The sequence below is a fragment of the Chlorocebus sabaeus genome, chromosome 27, assembly GCF_047675955.1.
Source record: "Chlorocebus sabaeus isolate Y175 chromosome 27, mChlSab1.0.hap1, whole genome shotgun sequence".
Lineage (NCBI taxonomy): Eukaryota > Metazoa > Chordata > Mammalia > Primates > Cercopithecidae > Chlorocebus > Chlorocebus sabaeus.
The window spans coordinates 2,455,017-2,473,983 of NC_132930.1; the positions used below are offsets into that span (position 1 = coordinate 2,455,017).

Below are 18,967 nucleotides of genomic sequence, written 5' to 3' on the forward strand. Positions count from 1 at the left end.
GGCCTCCCCAGCCACATGGAAGAGTCTATTAAACCTCTTTCCTTTATAAATTACCCAGTCTCAGGTACATCTTTATTAGCAGCATGAGAACAGACTAATACATAGGGTGAAACTTTTGATTATATATGTAAATATATAAAAATATCCTTCCCACTAATAAGACTTCTTTCTCCTCAGATATGAAACTAACCATGAAGAAAAATATTGTCAATACACAACAGTCCTTTGTAAACATGCCCAATGTGATTGTACCAGATATTGAAAAGGAAATAAGAAAGATGGAAAATGGAGCATGCAGGTAAATCCAAACATTTTCCCATGCATTTTTAATATTAGCCACGGTTCTTTAATTTAACTAGGTTTAATTTCAATTTAGCTTTATAATTTGTAACCTTGAACTTTGTAATGTATTTAATTTAGCATATTCATACTTTGGAACAGCATAACTTGTCCAACAAATAACACAGACTTATTTATTTATTTATTTATTATTTATTTTGAGACAGAGTCTCACTCTGTTTCCCAGGCTGGAGTGCGGTGGCACAATCTCAGCTCACTGCAACCTCTGCCTTCTGGTTTCAAGCGATTCTCCTGCCTCAGCCTCCTAGGTAGCTGGGACTACAGGTGCGCACCACCATGCCCGGCTAATTTTTTTGGTATTTTTAGTAGAGACAGGGTTTTGCCATATTGGTCAGGCTGGTCTCGAACTCCTGACCTCAAGTGATCCACCTGCCTCAGCCTCCCAAAGTGCTGGGATTACAGGCGTGAACCACCATGCCCGGCCTGAACATAGATATTACTGTGGTCACTTTTTTGGAAGCACCTATTAAGCACCTATGCCAAACATTTCTTTAGTCACTGGCAGGGCTTTTCCTCATGGGACATTTTGAATCTAAAGAGATGACATTGCCATAAATATATGTGAAAGGTACTCAGAGTATGAAATGCTAGCAATGTGATTTAAAAGTATAATTTAAAGTGCTTACCGTATAAATGAATATAATGTATACGAATGTGGTTGAATTTACTTTTAGTGGGAAGAAACATTAGTTAGAAAACTAGTTCACTCAAATTTTTAATATGATCTAAGTCCCAGATATCACACTTGCTATTTGATAAATATTAACATCAATCAATGCATCAAACAATAGAAATGTGGAAAACCTAGAAAGTAGTTTCTTAGTTAAATGCATTTTACTGAATTATGCATACATTTTATATAATTCTATGTATTCTGTATAGTTCTAACTTCATGCTCACTAAAAATTGTTATGTGTGTTAGTTTAGGAGGGAAGGAAAAGAGGTGAGGCAATTGTCCCCCTAGTGAGGAATGTTGCTCCTCCGCAGTGGTTGAAAACATTAACACATCTCTCTCTGCCTCCTACTGGACTGTAGCTCCTTTTCTGAGGATGATGACAGTGCCTCTATATCTGAAGAATCAGAGAATGAAAACCATCATGCAAGGGGTTCCTTTAGTTATAAGTCACACAGAAAGGGAGGACCATCACAGAGGTGAGCAGTATGATCCATCTTTGGTGCCTGTTTTTAACCATTTATGCCTAAGGTTGCAGTGTTTTGAATTTTTGCAATCAGACCATGGCGATGACCTTGAGCAGTAGAATAGAAATAACTCCCACATGCTTAGCATTCCAATAATCAAACACTAGACATAAATGGGTTTGTAAGCTGTTGTTTAGATAAAAGGTCTTTTACTTCTTAGGAGCAAGCTTGTCAAATGCCTCTGCTATCTAGACAAGATGTGGGATCTCAGGAGGAGTTATTTTTGTTCCTACCCATGCCATCTCTTGGGAAATACTGCCACTGCCCAGTGATTATTTATGGCCATGGGGTTCCAAGTTGTAAACACTCTTGCTTCATTTTCCCTGAGACCCACTGGGATCTGTCCCTTAAGAAACCCAGTCCTCTCTGATTTCTTGTTTCTCTCTGATCCTTCTTTCAGGGTCCCGAAGCAAGTACATGTGAGAGGGTTGGCTGTTATTTTCTAAAATGCTCCATCCCATTTGGTCCTACTTTTAGAAAATAGAGCACTGGAGAGAGGTGCTAGAAGAGAAAAGCAAAAAATCCTTAGTAGGAAATAAAGAAGTTGTGAAAACTTCAGATACTGGAATTGAGATTGCAGAAGGGGTGTGGTGTGGTGTTGGTATGGAGCTGGGGTTTCCACCTGTTTTACATAATTAGTTTTTCTTTGCTTTTTTCCTCCCCTGTTTTCCCCTCTTTCCTATTTTTCTTCCCACTGACTACCTCCAGCCTTCCCATTGTTTTTATTTATCTTTTCTCCTCATCTTATTTTCCCTGACCATCTTAGGTCTCTTGTTGGGAGTTACTGGCATTGAGGTTGGTTCACTTAAGCTAATTCTTGGTATGAACTTTGACCGATATGCATTTACTAACCATGTGTATTATAGTCCATTTTCATACTGTTATGAAGAAATACCTGAGACTGGGTAATTTATAAAGAAAAAGGCTTAATGGACTCACAGTTTCACATGGCTGGGGAGGCCTCACAATCATGGCATAAGGTAAAGGAGGAGCAAAGTCATGTCTTACATGGTGGCAGGCAAGAGAGCATGTGCAGGGGGACTGCCCTTTATAAAACCATCAGATCTTGTGAGACTTACTAACTAGCATGAGAATGTCATAGGCAACACCCACTCCTATGATTGAATTATTTCCCACTGGGTCCCTTTCATGGCATGTGGGGATTATGGGAACTATAATTCAAGATGAGATTTGGGTGGGGACACAGGCAAACCATATCATCATGTTTGTTCAAGACACTGGCATTTGGCAAGTCATGCTTCATGGAGGCTCAGGATACACTTTTATGCCTTATGCTTCATAAAATGTTTTTGAAATATCATCTAGACCATCTTTAGTAATGAGTAGAAACAAGAAATAATTTGTTTTTTCCGACCATTTGCTTACCATGGACATTATATAGATGGTGACTATTGTGATTTCACTGCATGTTTTTCATTTCCCAGAGAGCAGTACCTGCCTGGTGCCATTGCACTTTTTAATGTGAACAACAGCAGCAATAAGGACCAGTAAGTATGTTTACAATAGAAAACCAAAGCTATGGTTTTAAAGAAAACCAGTAAAAATGGTAGGAATATATCTGAATCTGTTATAGAGGAAATATTTATTAAGCAAATGATCTAATACAATGGCAATGATAGTCTACCATTTTGTTGAAAAGTAGTATTTATTCATTCATTTATTTGAATACATGTAGAAAAAATCATGTCTATAGTGTTCATGCAGTTGACTTTCTTTGTGAATAGAGTGACTGAGAAAAATAAGTGAAACACATTACTCCTGGAAACTTTCCAGTTTGAGCCAATGTGTCTTAGGTGAAGTTCCTCAGGAAACAGTTTCTGAGATGGAGGCTTGTATGCAGAGGTTTGTTGGGAATGGTATTGGGAACAATATCTGGAAGGGAGTTGGGAGTCAGTATTGGGGAGAGGGAGAAGTCAAACTTCAGAGAATAGAGCTGATGTACAATGTGATTCAATGGGGATCCCTGGAGCAGGGATGACCTTTTAGAGTTGTCCCTATTTAGGTAATAGACTTGGGCCTTTGTACCCATGAACAGTTACTGGAAAAAGGTTGGCCCTAGAAGATGGAGCATAACCTTGAACATGGTGGTTTCCTTCAGCCAAGGCCAGCCAAGTGAGAGGAAAAACTGAGCTGACAGCAACCAACACTCTTGGCAAGTGGAGAATGAGTGCCTGAATTTTGTGCACCACCTGCGTAACCACTGTACAGCCCACCTGTGTGCTGCTCAGATCTATTTTGTTTATATAGAAAATTCATCCCATGTGGGAATACCTACTCCAGGATCCTGGTTATTCTTTTTCCTTGAGAAAGCTTGTAAGAGGAAAGTTAATGGGACTAAACTAAGGTCTCTGGCAGCTGCAGGTGGTTTTGAGGCCTCAAATGAAATTCTTCACCCTCTCCGCTTCTACTCATTCTAGGGTCTGCTGGTCTAGATGACTTAGCTGGTGTGAACAATACAGACACTCATCCCTGAAGGACTTGAGCCCTGGGTCACCATGCCCTTCTTGAGTCATGGCTACAGTACTTGCCCATTTACCACCAAAACTGGGCTGGAAAATAACAAAAGACCACCTAGGTGCAAATACATCTCCCCTCCCTGCATTGTATAACAGCAGCACTGCCTACTTCTGATGATCAAGGTCAATAACTTTTGCCAGTGTGGTGACTCTCTTCCTTGCCTGTTGGTTTCTTGGCATGAGGGGCCCAAAGTGGCTGGGGAGTAGCCGTAGCTTAATGTTTAATGGAACTCTGGCATTCCCTGGCAGATGCATCACCCCTCTGGAAGCCAGGGCCTCTAGACCCACAGATCCTTAAGTTGCAAGAATGGGAAACACACCTTTCCTACATTTGTCACCCCTACTTAGACCCCTTAGTTCCCAGACCAATTCATTCTATACAGGAACCATACAATGATCATTGTTTTAGCATATATACAGTATCCTAGAGGATGGCACCTTATCTTCCTAGAGTATAAACTCTATGATAACACCTCAGCTGTGGTTTCAAAAGATCACTCCTTAACTATCCTGTCAGTAGCTGACAAAAGGTGTGCAGCATATGATAGGACCATGGGATCTCATACTTAGCATCCAATGCCGCTTTTTTTTTTTTTTTTTTTGCCTTAAAGCGAGTCCTTGGTCCAAAGTGATGTTAAGCAATATTTCATATTAGTAATCATGCTTCATATGCCCCTAAGTAATGGCACTGGTCAAAGCCCTGTGGCAAAAAAGCAAATGAATAGCCATAATGTATGTCAGTTCTTATCAATATATTTGACGCCCCTTCCATGGTGTCAGGAGTCCAATTTAATTAACTTGCCATCAAGTGACTGATTACTTTCCTCAAGAGAAAGCACTGTTTTGGAGTCATAGCATTGGTCTCTGTAACAGATAGGTTTACTAAGAGCAAAAAACAAACAAACAAAAACGAAGATTTTTCAGACTTTGTGCTCACACTCATAATATGTCCATTCAGTCTGCCTCTTCTCCCAAAATATTTTCCCTGATCTTTCCATCCAGGTCCCTGACCAACCAGTCAAGACATTTGTGACTGCCCATGTATATTCTTGTATATTCTTATATACTTGTATATGGTATATTCTTAATTTGGGCTATTTCTTTTTCCTTTATTTATTTATTTTTTTGAGACAAGATCTCACTCAGTTCCCCATGCTGGAGTGCAGTGGTGCAATCTCGACTCACTGCAACCTCCATCTCCTGGAGTTAAGTGATCCTCCTGCCTCAGCCTCCCGAGTAGCTGGGATTATAGGTGTGTGCCACCATGCCTGGCTAACTTTTGTATTTTTAGTGGGGTTTTGCCATGTTGGCCAGGCTGGTCTCCAACTCGTTGGCCTCAAGTGATCCTCCCACCTCAGCATCCTAAAGAGCTGGGATTACAGGCATGAGCCACCACACCCAGCTTGGACTATTTCTTTTTCCATACAAACTAGATGACTGTATACTGCTTGAAGCTGTGCCATTGGGGAAATTAACCTCACACTGTCTTTCAAGACCATCTCTAAGTGAGGCTGTGGTGCAGACACAGCCCATTTTGGCTTGCATCCACATTCTAAACTGACCCATCTATGCAACATGCTGTATCAGCTCCTTCTAAAGAACCCCACATATGGCCACAGGTGGGGGCTGATAAATAGGTGCTGAGTGGAAAATGACATAGTGGAAAAGGAATGGAAATTTCCAGCCATGGAAAATGACATAAAGAAGGGTACTGAAGGCCAGGCATGGTGGCTCAGACCTGTAATGCCAGCACTTTGGGAAGGTAATCCTATTTCAGGGTCTGATTAACAGAATGCCATTGATACAGACATAGTGGACTAATGTGGTGCTTTGAGAAATGTTCACATGATCCAGATCCCTCAAGACTGTCATGACAGTAGGAAAGAGAGTTAATATAGCCTTGGAAAAGAGTGTAGATGTGTACAGTTTGTCATCCCATGTGAGTAGGAACTATGTCTGATCCTCTTTCCTGATAGTAGTGAAAAATGACATTCACATGACTGACCCAGAACCTTAGGTATGCAGTGTGTATCAAGTGAATGCATGGTTTTCCACATATGACACAGCAGCTGCAATTGGGGCTACCACTTGGTTGATTTTGCAGTCATCTACTGCTGTCCATTAGGATCCATTTGGTTTTTGCAGTGGTCAGATGATGAATTATGTGGGGAAATGAAGAGGGATCACTTCCCCTGCATCCTTTAGGTCTTTAAGGATGGAATTTCTTTTTCTCCCCAGGATGCAATGTTGCTTTTGGCCAGAAGGTGGGAAGCAGCTTAAGGGCTTCTCCTTGATCTTACCCTTCTTTCCTCACAAGCCAAGGAACTAGTGGGGTAGGGGTGGGAGTTCTGCCAATGACGATTAATCTACATTTCGCTTTTGTATTCAGGAATTATGTACATTTCACTTTACATTTAGGAACTGGAGAAATGTTCACAGAGTGGGTCTCTGTTATTTTCCACATAGGACACGGTAGCTGCAATTGGGGCTACTACTTGGTTGATTTTGCAATAGTCTATCTGCCATCCACTAGGATCTATTTAGTTTTTATGGGAGTCAGATGATAAATTACATGGGGAAATTAAGAGAGACCACCACTCCTCCATGCATGATTTTATGCAATTATATACATTTCTCTTTTATATTCAGGAACTTGTATACATTCCACTTTTATATTCAAGAATTACATACATTTCACTTTTACATTTAGGAACTGGAGAAATGATCACATAGTAGTGGGTCTGTGGACTCAGTGGAAACACCATAAGTCATATCTCATCCAGAAATCTATTATTACCAGTCCATCATATGCTCTTCAAGTTTAACAGGGGGCCACAATGATGCTTCAATCCCTAGGTGTCAACATCAACTTGGATCCTGTGCCAGTCTTCGATGTATCTAGGAATTCTTTTTTTTCCCCCAGAGTACAGTGATCTAAGTAATGGTCATAGGTTCTTTAGGACAAAGACTGAGGAAATCATTACTGGAATATATTTGTCATAGTGTTGCAGAGTTTTTCTTCATGGGTCATGGCTTCTCCTCTAGTCAGTGGTTTTATGTCTAAGTATTGGCTTAGATCTGGAACTTTTCTAAGGATTCTGATTTTTTTAAAAATTTAAATTGTAAGGAATCAATTCATTTTTTGAGATAGGGTCTCGCTATGTTGCCCAGGCTGGTCTTGAACTCCTGGGCTTGAGTGATCCTCCCACTTCGACCTCCCAGAGTGCTGGGATTATAGCCATGGGCCACCGTGCCCTTACCAGGATTCTGATTTTTTTGATGGAATGAGTTGCCCTCAACCTCCTAATTATTCATTCCTGATTTGTTTTGGTTGTATATATTAAATAATACCCTAACTAGCTAACAGTCTTCCCATCTGTCTAGGAATACTGTGTTCTATTAACCTCCTCCATAGCTGTCTATAGGTTAAGCCCCTTTGTTACCATACCCACCTTAATGCTCATTATAATTACTGAAGAAACCTTACTTCTGATGGGTAAGCACTACCATTAGTCTCAGTTATTTCTGGATCTTATTAACCCTGTTGCTCTCAGAGAACCCAGTTCTGTAACGGCATTTCCCATCATCAGCCCTGGCCTACAGAGGATAGCACCACTGAACTTCTCAAAGCTACTAATGCCCCTCTCACCAGCCTATTCCACATCACTTTTGCATCCTTCGAGCTCTCTTTGGGAACATAATTAGCTGGTAGGCTATCTTCCAGTGTATCCACCTGAAGATGCCACTTTTCTGAGTCTTTTGATACCTTCCTCCACCATCTGCCATGGTGTTAATGTTTATTTCATTTTGTATAGGCCATTACCTTTTCCAGGTTTCCAAGAGCCGTTTGAGTAGTGTGTCGACATCATCCTTCAGGATCCATGGTAGGCTGTCAAATCTTGACTCATAGAAGTGTACTCCCATAACAGTAAATTCTTCCTTATCCAACTTTATGGTTCTGTCCCTGTTTGTACGTGACCATCTTGGATGTTAAGCCTCACCTCACTTGTCAATCTTATCTTCCATTTCTTCTCAACAGAGGCTTTCCACTTCTGCTGGGTCATTCTTACCCAGATTAAGTCCATTGCACTTAGAAATTTTTCTGCTCTAATATCCTCTCTCTTCTCAACTTCTCCAACTCTTAGTCATACTTTGAGGCCTAGCTTTAGACCTACCTCCTTTTAAAAGCCTTCTCTGACTATCCTAGTGGTAATGAGATGCCTTTTCATTCATGTCCGGATAATGAAATTTCCTAAGACATCTGAGCTGACAACGGCAGCCTGCTATAACCCTAGGTCTGTCTGACTTCAGAATCTATTCCCCTGCTGATAGAGAAAGTTAATTATAGAAAGAGGCACTAGTTACACAATCTCCACTCAAGAAGAAATTGTATGTAGAAAAAGATGGCCTTAAATCTGATAAATTATTCTAATAATTGAGATTCCACCATATTACCAGACAGCTTGTTGATTACTCATGAAAAATGACTTCAGTCAGGGTTATTCCCTCTAAAGAAAATTGATGGCATTTTCTTAACATTCTCAATGATTTTATTCAAGGATAAATGTAAATGATGTCAAGAAGCTTAAATTTTAAAAATTATTTTTAACACATTAACACTTTGGAAGAACACTCTTGGGGGGCTGTTGTTTCTTAAATGTTTCTCCTTGGTTTTATGCCTTTATTCATCTCCATTTGTTTCTACTTCCCACATCTATTAGCTTAGAAGTTTTTATTATCTGGATAATTGTCCCTCCCCTTTTTTTGGTAGAAATCTCCAGCAAGAGACCAGATGGGTTTTGAGCACTGGAGCAGGTCTTTGAATGCAAGGCTGAGATATTTGCTTGATGAAAAAGAAAGTAAATCAGAGTGGAAGACTGTGATTATGTGACAGATATATTATTTTTCTCTTTAGAGAACCAGAAGAAAAAAAGAAAAAGAAAAAAGCAAAGAAGAGGTAAGACTTTGGCAAGAATTACCCCACATTTTTCTGCCCATAACATTTCTGTATTTTAATAGTACTTGCTTAACTTTTTCAGCAAGTCAGATGATAAAAACGAAAATAAAAAGGACCTAGAGAAGAAAAAGAAGAAAAAGGACAAAGAGAAGAAAAAAAAAGAGGAGCAAAGCAAAGATAAGAAAGAAGAGTAAGCACTTTTACTGGCATTGAAATAGAATGAAATTGTGATGGGTTTTAGATGCAGGGACGGTTTTCCATAATACAAAGTAGAAAGAAACTTTACAGTAAAGAGCCCTGTGTAAAGACTAAATGTCTTTAAACATTGAAAAATAAACATTTAACATAAATTATCGGAAGTGAATTAAAACTTTTTCTAATTTCCCTCAAATTAGCAACGGTAGCATTATTCTTAATTCTCTATGGTTAATTCACTTCCCTAAGCATTAGTGAAGATAACTTATCGCTGAGAAATATTTAGGTTCCAAGGAGGATTAGGTTTCTAGGATCCTACCATCATTTTAAAAGCTGAAATAAAAATTTAATTTTTATTTTGATTACATTCTTATAAGGAGTGTGCAACCTAGATTCCTTGCACGCGCAGATCACAATAAGGTTTGTGCTCCTATGAGAACCTAATGCCGTTGCTGATCTGACGGGAGACGGAGCTCAGGCGGTAAGGCTCCCTTGCCCCGCAGCTCACCTCCTGCTGTGTGGCCCACCGGCTTCCTAACAGACCACAGACCAGTACTGGCCCACAGCCTGGGTGTTGGGGGCCTCGGATCTATTCCCTCTCAGTGGCTGAAGTATACAACTGACTGCAGTATCGCAGTGAAACCAGGGCTTTAGTAAAACCTAATGTATGCTTTAATATAAGACTGGTCATTTCGTTATTTATCCACCCCTCACTAACCACTTTCTTATGACTAATGCTCTTATTCCATGCTAATCTTCCCACTGCAGAGTGCGCTTCTCCAGCTTACTTCCATTTCATTAATTGTGGTTGATGGGCATAATGATGTTTAATATGGTAAATAAAAATGTTCTTGGATCTTGGTAACTATCCCCTTTATTTCTAATTGCTGCTAGGGAGAAGAAAGAAGTTGTGGTTATTGATCCTTCGGGAAACACATATTACAACTGGCTGTTTTGCATCACCTTACCTGTTATGTACAACTGGACAATGGTTATTGCCAGGTGTCTACAATTTTTTTTTTTTTTTTTTTTTTTTTTTTTGTGGATCTCACCCCATTTGTAATTTCCAAGTTCACTGACTAAACAATTTGACTTAGAGCCTTTTAGGACACACCTCCTTTCTCTACTGCAGGTGGTAAAGAGAGGCTAGATTATACTCAGTGTGTTTTCCTGGAATCAGGAGGAGGTGCTTCAGTTCTCAGTATAACTGGGTCTCCAGTACTGGGATGCATGGAGGGGTCAGGGGAAGACTTTTCTTTTTTAATTTTTTTACCTTCCATTTTAGGTTCGGGGGTATATGTGCAGGCTTGTTATATAGGTAAACTCATGTCACAGGAGTTTGGTGCACAGATTATTTTCTCGCCCAGGTATTAAGCCTAGTACCAAATAGTTATTTTTTCTGCTTCTCTCCCTTCTCCCACCTGTCACTCTCAAATAGACCCCAGTATCTGTTGTTGGAGGGGAAGACTTGTAAACTTTTGGTTGTATAATAACTTAATTAGAACATCGGGAGAAACTATTTTCTTTGGCCTATGAGAAAAAAATGTTGCCAATAGTGGATAAAGGTCAAGGATTTAGTGTCTTTTACATGGTAAACATCTCCCTCATCCAAGGCCAAGCACAATTTCCTAAAGCATTTTGGGTACAGATAGTCAATATGAACCAAGTGATCAATGTGTTTCACCCAACATATTTTGATTTTAGTTTTAGGCCTTTTATTTTTTAAATTTATTTAAAGATTTTTTTTGCACAAATTTATGGGGTACGTGTGAAATTTTGTTACTTGTATATAACAAAGGGTATTTAGGGTGTCCATCACCCAAGTTCAATACGTTTTTGTTAAATACAGTCTGTTAATCAAACATTGGATTTATTCCTTCTGTCTTACTGTATACTTGTACCCTTCAACCCACTTATTCTTATTGGATGATTTTACAAAGCTGACTAGCATCATGGAAAGGATGTTAGAATTCAGAAGTGTGAGGATCAAAATCCAACCACTCAGGGAAAGTTTTGGGAAAGCCATGGTTGATTAAAGGACTCTAAGGACCTCTCCTAGACTGAGTGTGCTGTGCTTCTCACCATGATAAAGAAAATATACAACGAGAACTTTTACTTAAATTGGCCCACATTTCTTTTTTATTTATACAGGTATTTCTTTTTTTACAGAGCATGTTTTGATGAACTTCAATCTGATTACCTAGAATATTGGCTCATTTTAGATTACGTATCAGACATAGTCTATTTAATTGATATGTTTGTACGAACAAGGACAGGTAAATATGTTCAGTTTTGAATATTTTAAAATTTTATGCTTTTATCTCTAGCATTGTAATTTGACATTTCCTAATCCAAGTATTCTTCAAAGTAAACCCACAAAAATCTATTCTAGAGAAAAAGGCACAGGTGAAAGCAAGAGTCACAGTGTATAAACTCACAGGCTTAGATGACTCCAGCTGATTCAGAGGAAGTTACCAGGCAACCTTTTGACAAGTAGATGCGGCTTTCCTCCATTATCTTGTTCATTGGTTTTGTGCCAGACGAGAGGAATAGAGAGAGCAGAAATATTCTGCCAGTTATAGGGGGAAGAGAAATTGCTACCTAACAGGGAGATAATTTAAAGAGTCATGGGGAAAAATGTCGTTGTCCTCAGCAGAGTCATATTCAAAATTTTATAAGAAGGAGGAAAAATGCATTTAGCTCAGCTTTGTGGTTTATGATGAGATATTATTGACCAGAGGGGATAGCTTCTGAAGTATTTCTGTTAAGTAGGTAGAAGCTGATTGTTTCTACACCACTCTTCACTCGCAAATGTAACCAGTATACACAGACTATAACCTTTAAAGAATCATTATGTAAAATAGAACATTCTCTAAATACTAGAATCCTGGAACAATGCTCCACTCGCTCTGTCATATTTGTAACTTTGGTAGTCAGTTTAGGAGAAGGAGCAAATCCCTTTCCTAGTGTAATGTATCAGATGACTGAAATGCTAGGTTTAAAACACACAAGGCCCATGGTAACAGCATAGGAGGGAAGATCCCAAGTGTCTAAGGGAGCAAGAATGACAGATGAAAATGCAGCCTCAAGGGACACTTATGCTTCACATTGAAGGGGTAAGGCAAGAATATGCAAAATAGACAGCACAGGGCAAGTACCCAAGCATCCAGGGTAGAGCTGGGATTCTGACAAGGCAGTGGCATGGGCTATTAGGTACATCGCTAGCGTGTTCAGGAAACCTTCCACGAACTGTGTATGGTGGGGAAAAAAACAACAACTCATTGCATATTACTACACTCTCAATACAATACAGTTCTGGTCTCCAATATGTATGCGGTGTTTCCTCTACACACCAAGCAATTCTGTAACACCAGCTGGGTTAAAATTTAACTGAATTCGCACACTCATGGAGTTAGAATAGGCCTCACAGGTTAAGGGCTCAGTCTCCCAAGATGATCCCCCACTTCAGATGCCAATCGTAAGTCTCAGGTTGTGGCTTGTGCTTCTGACTGACCAACTATATATTGGGGTTCCCACAGCTCCCTCGTGGGTCCAGTAATTTTCTAGCACAACTTACAGACCTTAGGAAAACACTTACATTTACTGCTTTATTTTATTAATAAAGGATATGATACTGGATACCGAGGAAGAGCCAGATGAAGAGATACATAGGGCAAAGTTGGGAAGAGTCATGAGAACAGGGGCTTTTGTCCCCATGGAACTGGGGTGTGGCACCCTCCTAGTTCGTAGATGTGTTCACCAACCTGATAATGCTCCAAACCCCATAGTTCAGGGATTTTTATAGAGGCTTCACCATGGAGGCATGATGGACTATTAACAGTCTCCAGTGCTTCTCCCTTTCCTGGATGAAGGAGGTTGGGGTAAAAGTTCCAAGCTTCTAAACATAACTTAGTCTTTCTGGTGACCAGCCCCATCTTGGACCTCACCTTTTCCTTCCTTCCCTCCTTCCCTCCTTTCTTTCTCTCTCTCTCTCTTTCTTTCTTTCTTTCTTTCTTTCTTTCTGGACCTCGCCTTTTCCTTCCTTCCCTCTTTCTTTCTTTCTTTCTTTCTTTCTTTCTTTCTTTCTTTCTTTCTTTCTTTCTTTCTTTCTTTCTTTCTTTCTTTCTCTTTCTTTCTTTCTTTCTTTCTTTCTTTCTTTCTTTCTTTCTTTCTTTCTGGACCTCACCTTTTCCTTCCTTCCTTCCTTCCTTCCTTCCTTCCTTCCTTCCTTCCTTCCTTCCTTCCTTTCCTTCCTTCCTCCCCTCCCCTCTCCCCTCTTTCTTTCTTTCTTTCTTTCTTTCTTTCTTTCTTTCTTTCTTTCTTTCTTTCTTTCTTTCTTTCTTTCTTTCTTTTCTTTCTTTCTTTCTTTCTTTCTCTCTCTCTCTCTCTCTCTCTCTCTCTCTCTCTCTCTCTCTCTCTTATAATATCATAGAGACTTAGGCTGGTCTCGAACTCCTGCACTCAAGGGATCCTCCTGCCTCAGCCTTCCAAAGCGCTGGGATTATAGGTGTGAGCCACTGCACCTGGCCAGAACAAAAGACATTTCTATCACCCAGGAAACATCAAGGGATAAATAACTGTTTCAGGAACTGGGGTCAAGAACCAAATACCATAACAAAAGATGGATTTAGGGCCGGGCTCAGTGGCTCACACCTGTAATCCCAGCACTTTGGGAGTCCAAGGCCGGTGGATCATGAGGTCAGGAGATCGAGACCAGCCTGGCCAATATGGTGAAACCCTGTCTCTACTAAAGTACAAAAATTAGCTGGATGTGGTGGCACGTGCCTGTAGTCCTAGCTACTCAGGAGGCTGAGGCAGAAGAATTGCTTGAACCCGGGAGGCAGAGGTTGCAGCAAGACGAGATTGCGCCACTGCACTCCAGCCTGGGTGACTCTGACTAAAAAAAAAAAAAAAAAAATCACTTAGTAACCATATTGCTTACAAGAGTTTTAAGAGTCCTGTGCCAGGGACCATATATATATATGTGTGTGTGTATATGTATTTTTATATATATACATATATATATATATATGTATTTATCTCACAATATCACAAGAACACTACTCATAAAAGGAATGGCTTTACCTGGATGGAGATGATAGACCTTGAGAGATTTGTACACTTTCACTTTTGCACTTACAAAATTTTAATTTTTTTTTTTTTTTTTTTTTTTTTGTGAGACAGGGTCTCACTGTTGCCCAGGCTGGAATACAGTAGTGCTATCATGGGTCACTGCAGCCTCGAACTCCCAGGCTCAAGTGATATTGAGTCTCAGCCTCCTAAAGTACTGGGATTACAGATGTGAGCTGTCTGGCCAAAATTTTACCTTTTATTTCTGCAGCAGAATATTTTCTACAGCCATAGGTTGATTGATATTTGTATTTTATTACATTGTTAAAGTCATATTTACTGAAAATGAATTTTTCTTTTGACCTCAACAAAGTTAATTGACAGTTACTTCACAAAAATTCACAATTACATAAAAAGGAGAAACACTGAATTTATTTTATTTTTTATTTTAGGTTACCTAGAACAAGGACTGCTGGTAAAGGAAGAACTTAAACTCATAAATAAATATAAATCCAACTTGCAATTTAAACTTGATGTTCTGTCACTGATACCAACTGATTTGCTATATTTTAAGTTAGGGTGGAACTATCCAGAAATTAGATTAAACAGGTTATTACGAATCTCTCGTATGTTTGAGTTCTTCCAGAGAACAGAAACAAGGACAAACTATCCAAACATCTTCAGGATTTCCAACCTTGTTATGTACATTGTCATCATTATCCACTGGAATGCATGTGTGTACTACTCTATTTCTAAAGCTATTGGATTTGGAAATGATACATGGGTCTACCCTGATACTAATGATCCTGAATTTGGCCGTTTGGCTAGAAAATACGTATACAGCCTTTACTGGTCTACACTGACTTTGACTACCATTGGTGAAACACCCCCTCCTGTGAGGGATTCTGAGTATGTCTTTGTGGTGGTTGATTTCCTAATTGGAGTGCTAATTTTTGCTACCATCGTTGGTAACATAGGTTCTATGATTTCCAACATGAATGCGGCCAGAGCAGAATTTCAAGCAAGAATTGATGCTATCAAGCAATATATGCATTTTCGAAATGTAAGCAAAGATATGGAAAAGAGGGTTATTAAATGGTTTGACTACCTGTGGACCAACAAAAAAACAGTTGATGAGAAAGAAGTCTTAAAGTATCTACCTGATAAACTAAGAGCAGAAATTGCCATCAATGTTCACTTAGACACATTAAAAAAGGTACGCATTTTTGCTGATTGTGAAGCTGGTCTGTTGGTGGAGTTGGTCTTGAAATTGCAACCCCAAGTCTACAGTCCTGGAGATTATATTTGCAAGAAAGGGGATATTGGACGAGAGATGTACATTATCAAGGAAGGCAAACTCGCTGTGGTGGCAGATGATGGAGTCACTCAGTTTGTAGTATTGAGCGACGGCAGCTACTTTGGTGAGATCAGCATTCTTAATATTAAAGGGAGCAAAGCCGGCAATCGAAGAACTGCCAATATTAAAAGTATTGGCTACTCAGACCTGTTCTGTCTCTCAAAAGATGACCTCATGGAAGCTCTAACTGAGTATCCAGATGCCAAAACTATGCTGGAAGAGAAAGGGAAGCAGATTTTAATGAAAGATGGTCTACTGGATCTAAACATTGCAAATGCTGGCAGTGATCCTAAAGATCTTGAAGAGAAAGTTACTCGAATGGAGGGGTCTGTAGACCTCCTGCAAACAAGGTTTGCCCGAATCTTGGCTGAGTATGAGTCCATGCAGCAGAAACTGAAACAAAGATTAACCAAGGTTGAGAAATTTCTGAAACCGCTTATTGACACAGAATTTTCAAGTATTGAGGGACCTGGAGTAGAAAGTGGGCCCATTGACTCTACATAGAACTGAAAAGCTGGTCATTGACAGGGACACACCTCATGATCCTTCTGATCTTGTGACTGACATCAAATAAAACTTAAAAGAAGAGGAAGACTCAGTTCGGAAATTTTTCCATGAGGAAAATGTGCTTTGGTGCAAGATACAAGGCACACACCCTCTCTGAGAGATACTATGATTAAAAAAGCTTTGTATCTTGGGATTTTTCACAACTGATAATGTGCAAAGATATAAACTGATTAACTTGTCAGTGTCTGTATCTTCTGATTTTTTTCACATATGCTCGTTTTATGTAATAATCTTCATAAAAATGAATAAGTATCCCTCACTTTCATGCCATTTCCATTGTTGAGTGAAGTGTATTTGAAGTAACTGAGAATTACCATGTACATCATGTTTGGGATAACATTTTAAAAAATTAGACTGCAATAAAGTAAAATTAATTATTCAACTGTAGTGAAAATGAGTTATTTGATAATTTAGCAGGGAGTTTAGGATCTTGCAGAACTTCAGGGTCATTTTAAGGAAAAAATCAATCATTTTTGTAGTCTAGGACCGAGAAAGAGTGGTTGAGAGAAACTTTTTACCAATAAAAGCATGATAAATCAGACTTTATGAATATATATATGTATACACACATATAAATATAGAGATATATCACACTGAAGATCATAGAATGTTTTAGGAATCTTTTATATTAAATTTTAATTTTTTTCTGATTATTAAGACCTGCTATTTTCTTACTTCTCTGCCTGGCCAGCAGTAAGAAAAAAGGATAAAGTAATAATATTTCTGGGTAATTCACAAGGGAAATTGTCATAATGTTAAAAAAGGCGACTTGAAAGTTCTGGGGACCAGCATGAGCATCACCTGGGAGCTTCTCAGAAATGCAGAATCATGGGCTCTACCCCTACCTACTGCATCAGAATCTGCATCTTAGCAAGTGTTTCATATCCATGTTAAAGCTTGAGAAGCATGCATGTAGAGAACCAGGAAGGAGTTAATGTGAGGATGTTCTAGAAAAGAAAAGGAAACTATCCGGCAAGCGTGTGGATGTGGAAAACATTGCTAATCGATCAGCCAGCTTCTGCTGAACCCGGATGTGGCTCAAAAAATCTTTCTTAACACAGATCACTAGAAGATTTCTATCCCTATCTATAATGACATGACTAAAAACAGCTTCTTGATAATTTGACATTTCAGATACTTAAACAGACCTTGATCAGGGTATGCCGATGGTATATATTTATTATTATTATTATTATTATTATTTTATACTTTAAGTTCTAGGGTACATGTGCACAACATGCAGGTTTGTTACATATGTATACATGTGTCATGTTGGTGTGCTTCACCCACTAACTCGTCATTTACATTAGGTATATCTCCTAATGCTATCCCTCCCTCCCCCCTCCCCCCACCTCACAACAGGCCCCGGTGTGTCATGTTCCCTTTCCTGTGTCCAGGTGTTCTCATTGTTCAATTTCCATCTATGAGTGAGAGCATGCAGTGTTTGGTTTTCTGTCCTTGCGATAGTTTGCTGAGAATGATGGTTTCCAGCTTCATCCATGTCCCTACAAAGGACATGAACTCATCCTTTTTTATGGCTGCATAGTATTCCATGGTATATATGTGCCACATTTTCTTAATCCAGTCTATCATTGATGGACATTTGGGTTGGTTCAAAGTCTTTGCTATTGTGAATAGTGCCACAAGAAACATATGTGTGCATGTGTCTTTATAGCAGCATGATTTATAATCCTTTGGGTATATACCCAGTAATGGGATGGCTGGGTCAAATGATATTTCTAATTCTAGATCCTTGAGGAATCGCCACACTGTCTTCCACAATGGTTGAACTAGTTTACAATCCCACCAACAGTGTAAAAGTGTTCCTATTTCTCCACATCCTCTCTAGCACCTGTTGTTTCCTGACTTTTTAATGATCACCATTATAACTGGTGTGAGACGGTATCTCATTGTGGTTTTGATTTGCATTTCTCTGCTGGGCAGTGATGATGAGCATTTTTTCATGTGTCTGTTGGCTGCATAAATGTCTTCTTTTGAGAAGTGTCTGATCATATCCTTCACCCACTTTTTGATGGGGTCGTTTGTTTTTTTCCTTGTAAATTTGTTTAAGTTCTTTGTGGATTCTGGATATTAGCCCTTTGTCAGATGAGTAGATTGCAAAAATTTTCTCCCATTCTGTAGGTTGCTTGTTCACTCTGATGGTAGTTTCTTTTGCTGTGCAGAAACTCTTTAGTTTAATGAGATCCCATTTGTCAATTTTGGCTTTTGCTGCCATTACTTTTGGTGTTTTAGACATGAAGTCCTTGCCCATGCCTATGTCCTGAATAGTATTGCCTAGGTTCTCTTCTAGGGTTTTTATGGTTTTAGGTCTAACATTTAAGTCTTTAATCCATCTTGAATTAATTTTTGTATAAAGTGTAAGGCAGGGATCCAGTTTCAGCCTTCTACATATGGCTAGCCAATTTTCCCAGCACCATTTATTAAATAGGGAATCCTTTCCCCATTTCTTGTTGTTGTCAGGTTTGTCAAAGATGGTTGTAGATGTGTGGTATTATTTCTGAGGGCTCTGTTCTGTTCCATTGGTCTATATCTCTGTTTTGGTACCAGTACCATGCTGTTCTGGTTACTGTAGCCTTGTAGTATAGTTTGAAGTCAGGTAGCATGATGCCTCCAGCTTTGTTCTTTTGACTTAGGATTGTCTTGGCAATGCGGGCTCTTTTTTGGTTCCACACGAACTTTAAAGTAGTTTTTTCCAATTCTGTG

The 18,967-nt window shown here is 39.2% G+C and overlaps 1 protein-coding gene across 1 annotated transcript in view; it reads left to right on the top strand.

Annotated features, from left to right (window-relative positions):
- Positions 1-16,418, top strand: part of CNGA1 (cyclic nucleotide gated channel subunit alpha 1) — a 48,011-nt gene extending 31,593 nt beyond the window's left edge. The window contains exons 2-9 of the mRNA XM_073012398.1: positions 178-298; positions 1,396-1,512; positions 3,006-3,068; positions 9,013-9,054; positions 9,137-9,244; positions 10,144-10,251; positions 11,419-11,525; positions 14,772-16,418. Of these exons, the coding sequence (XP_072868499.1) occupies positions 180-298; positions 1,396-1,512; positions 3,006-3,068; positions 9,013-9,054; positions 9,137-9,244; positions 10,144-10,251; positions 11,419-11,525; positions 14,772-16,180 (2,073 nt within the window). The 5' untranslated portion in view covers positions 178-179 and the 3' untranslated portion in view covers positions 16,181-16,418. The remainder of the gene's footprint in view (positions 1-177; positions 299-1,395; positions 1,513-3,005; positions 3,069-9,012; positions 9,055-9,136; positions 9,245-10,143; positions 10,252-11,418; positions 11,526-14,771) is intronic.
- Positions 16,419-18,967: the final 2,549 nt, after the last annotated feature.